This window comes from Gracilinanus agilis, unplaced genomic scaffold (assembly GCF_016433145.1).
Source record: "Gracilinanus agilis isolate LMUSP501 unplaced genomic scaffold, AgileGrace unplaced_scaffold57808, whole genome shotgun sequence".
In the NCBI taxonomy this organism is placed as follows: domain Eukaryota; kingdom Metazoa; phylum Chordata; class Mammalia; order Didelphimorphia; family Didelphidae; genus Gracilinanus; species Gracilinanus agilis.
Window position 1 is genome coordinate 7109 of NW_025393363.1, and position 1899 is coordinate 9007.

The window sequence follows — 1899 nt, forward strand, 5'->3', positions numbered from 1 at the left end:
GTTGAATCTAGATGAAAAGGAAGAATTGTTTAACAGTTAAAATTATGAACTTCATTTAATATGGATGATCTCAGGACATACTAACTTCTATGTGAAAAAAAAATCACAGGGCTGATTTAAAAAATCTGACTTCCTCTGATTTCTCTTCCTTCCCTTATTATAGTTTCAGGGGCTTCTCAGTGATGCATTTGACAAAGCTCTTGGCCTGGAGTCAGGAAGATCTGAATTCAAAGCTGCCCTCCACTAGATGTGTGACCATGGTGGAGTCACATAACTTCTCTTTTCCTAAGCTTCCCATCTATCAAATGGGGATAAAATGGAAAGGGAAATGACTAACCATTCAAGCATTCTTGCCAAGAAATTGCCATGGGTGAACAATGAAGTAATATTAATAGAGAATCAGACAAAGCCAAATGACTAAACAACAGTAACTGATTTTTCAAGACCTTTTTTCATCATGTCTCAAGTGTCAGAGTTGGTACAATGAGTGGAGTCCTGGGCCTGGATTCAGGAANTCATCTGTAAAATGATATGGACAGTATCTTTGCCAAGAAAATCCCAAAAGGCATTGTAAGGAGTTAGACATAATTGAATAATACTAAAAATCACTCCATACATTTTTGGTAATCTTAACTTTAAAGTTATCAATTTAAAAATTGGATCAATCATATTCTTAAAAATATTATAAAAAATTCATCATCAAAAAGACTATTTGGTTAATTCATTATTCTCTCAGAAAAGTATATCATTCAAAGAAAAAACATCCAGGAGGAAAGATGGATATCTAATGTCAAATTTCCTAATATTTGATTCACTTTCCCTTTCCAACTACCAATGTGGTATTCACAAAAAAAAAAACAACATTTTTTGGTGGTAACCTCAGATCAATTATGTCTGAATTTTATCTATCACGCAAGCATTTTTCTGTTCCAAAAAAAAATAATCATTCTATGCAATAGCAACCAATAAGTATTTAATGAATCTCTTATTTTCCTATAGGATTTTTTGGACCTGATCATCATTGTTTTCCTCAAGATATTGAGAAAATGCAGCTCAGTGACTTGTTGTTGGCCATTGTCTTCATCTCCCAGATTTTAATTGGGCTTCTAGGGAATTTCTTCCTTCTGTGTATTTACATCTGTACTTTCTTCAATGGCCACAAACTCAGGCCCATAGATCACATTTTTGTTAACTTGACCTTGGCTAATGTGAAAGTGCTTCTATCCAGAGGTCTTCTTCAGATAATGTTCTATTGTGGTTTGAAAAATTTTCTGAAACCCATTGAGTGTAAACTTGCCCATTACCTTCAAAATATGTCCAGGAGTGTTTCCCTCAGCACTACCTGTCTCCTGAGTGCTTTTCAGGTCATCACTATCAGTCCCAGTAATTCCTGGTGGTCTAAATTGAAAGCCCAAGCTCCAAAGTACATTGTCCCTTCTTCTGTGTTCTGCTGGTGCTTTTACCTATTGATATATTTCACTATGTTTGGGATCATGCATAACTTAAGGTTCATGAGTAACCACACAAGATGGTGGCATCTGGGATATTGTTCAATTGCAGCTCCTGTCTCATTTAATGCCTCATTTTATGTAATTGTCTTCTCTCTTCCTGATGTCATTTGCATAGGATTCATGATCTGGGCCAGTGGCTACCTAATTTTTATTCTGCACAGACACCATCAGCAAGTCCAACACATTCACAGTCCCCACCTTTCTCCTAGAACTTTCCCTGAAATAAAAGCCACCCATGCATGCCTTTTACTAGTGTGCACATATGTCTCCTTCTTTTCCATTGATTCTATCTTGACATTTTTTACTTTTAAATTTGGCAACTATGATTCCTTTCTCCTTCCCACTGCACATTTCATGGCTGCATGTTTCCCAGCAGTAACTCCCTTTG

At 36.1% G+C, this 1899-nt stretch overlaps 1 protein-coding gene across 1 annotated transcript; it reads left to right on the forward strand.

The window, feature by feature from the left end:
• Positions 1-1046: 1046 nt before the first annotated feature.
• Positions 1047-1895, forward strand: LOC123256322 (vomeronasal type-1 receptor 1-like; the record flags this gene model as incomplete). The annotated part of the gene is made up of 1 exon (XM_044684965.1): positions 1047-1895. A coding segment is annotated over exon 1 (849 nt), but the record flags the coding sequence as incomplete, so codon positions are not given.
• Positions 1896-1899: the final 4 nt, after the last annotated feature.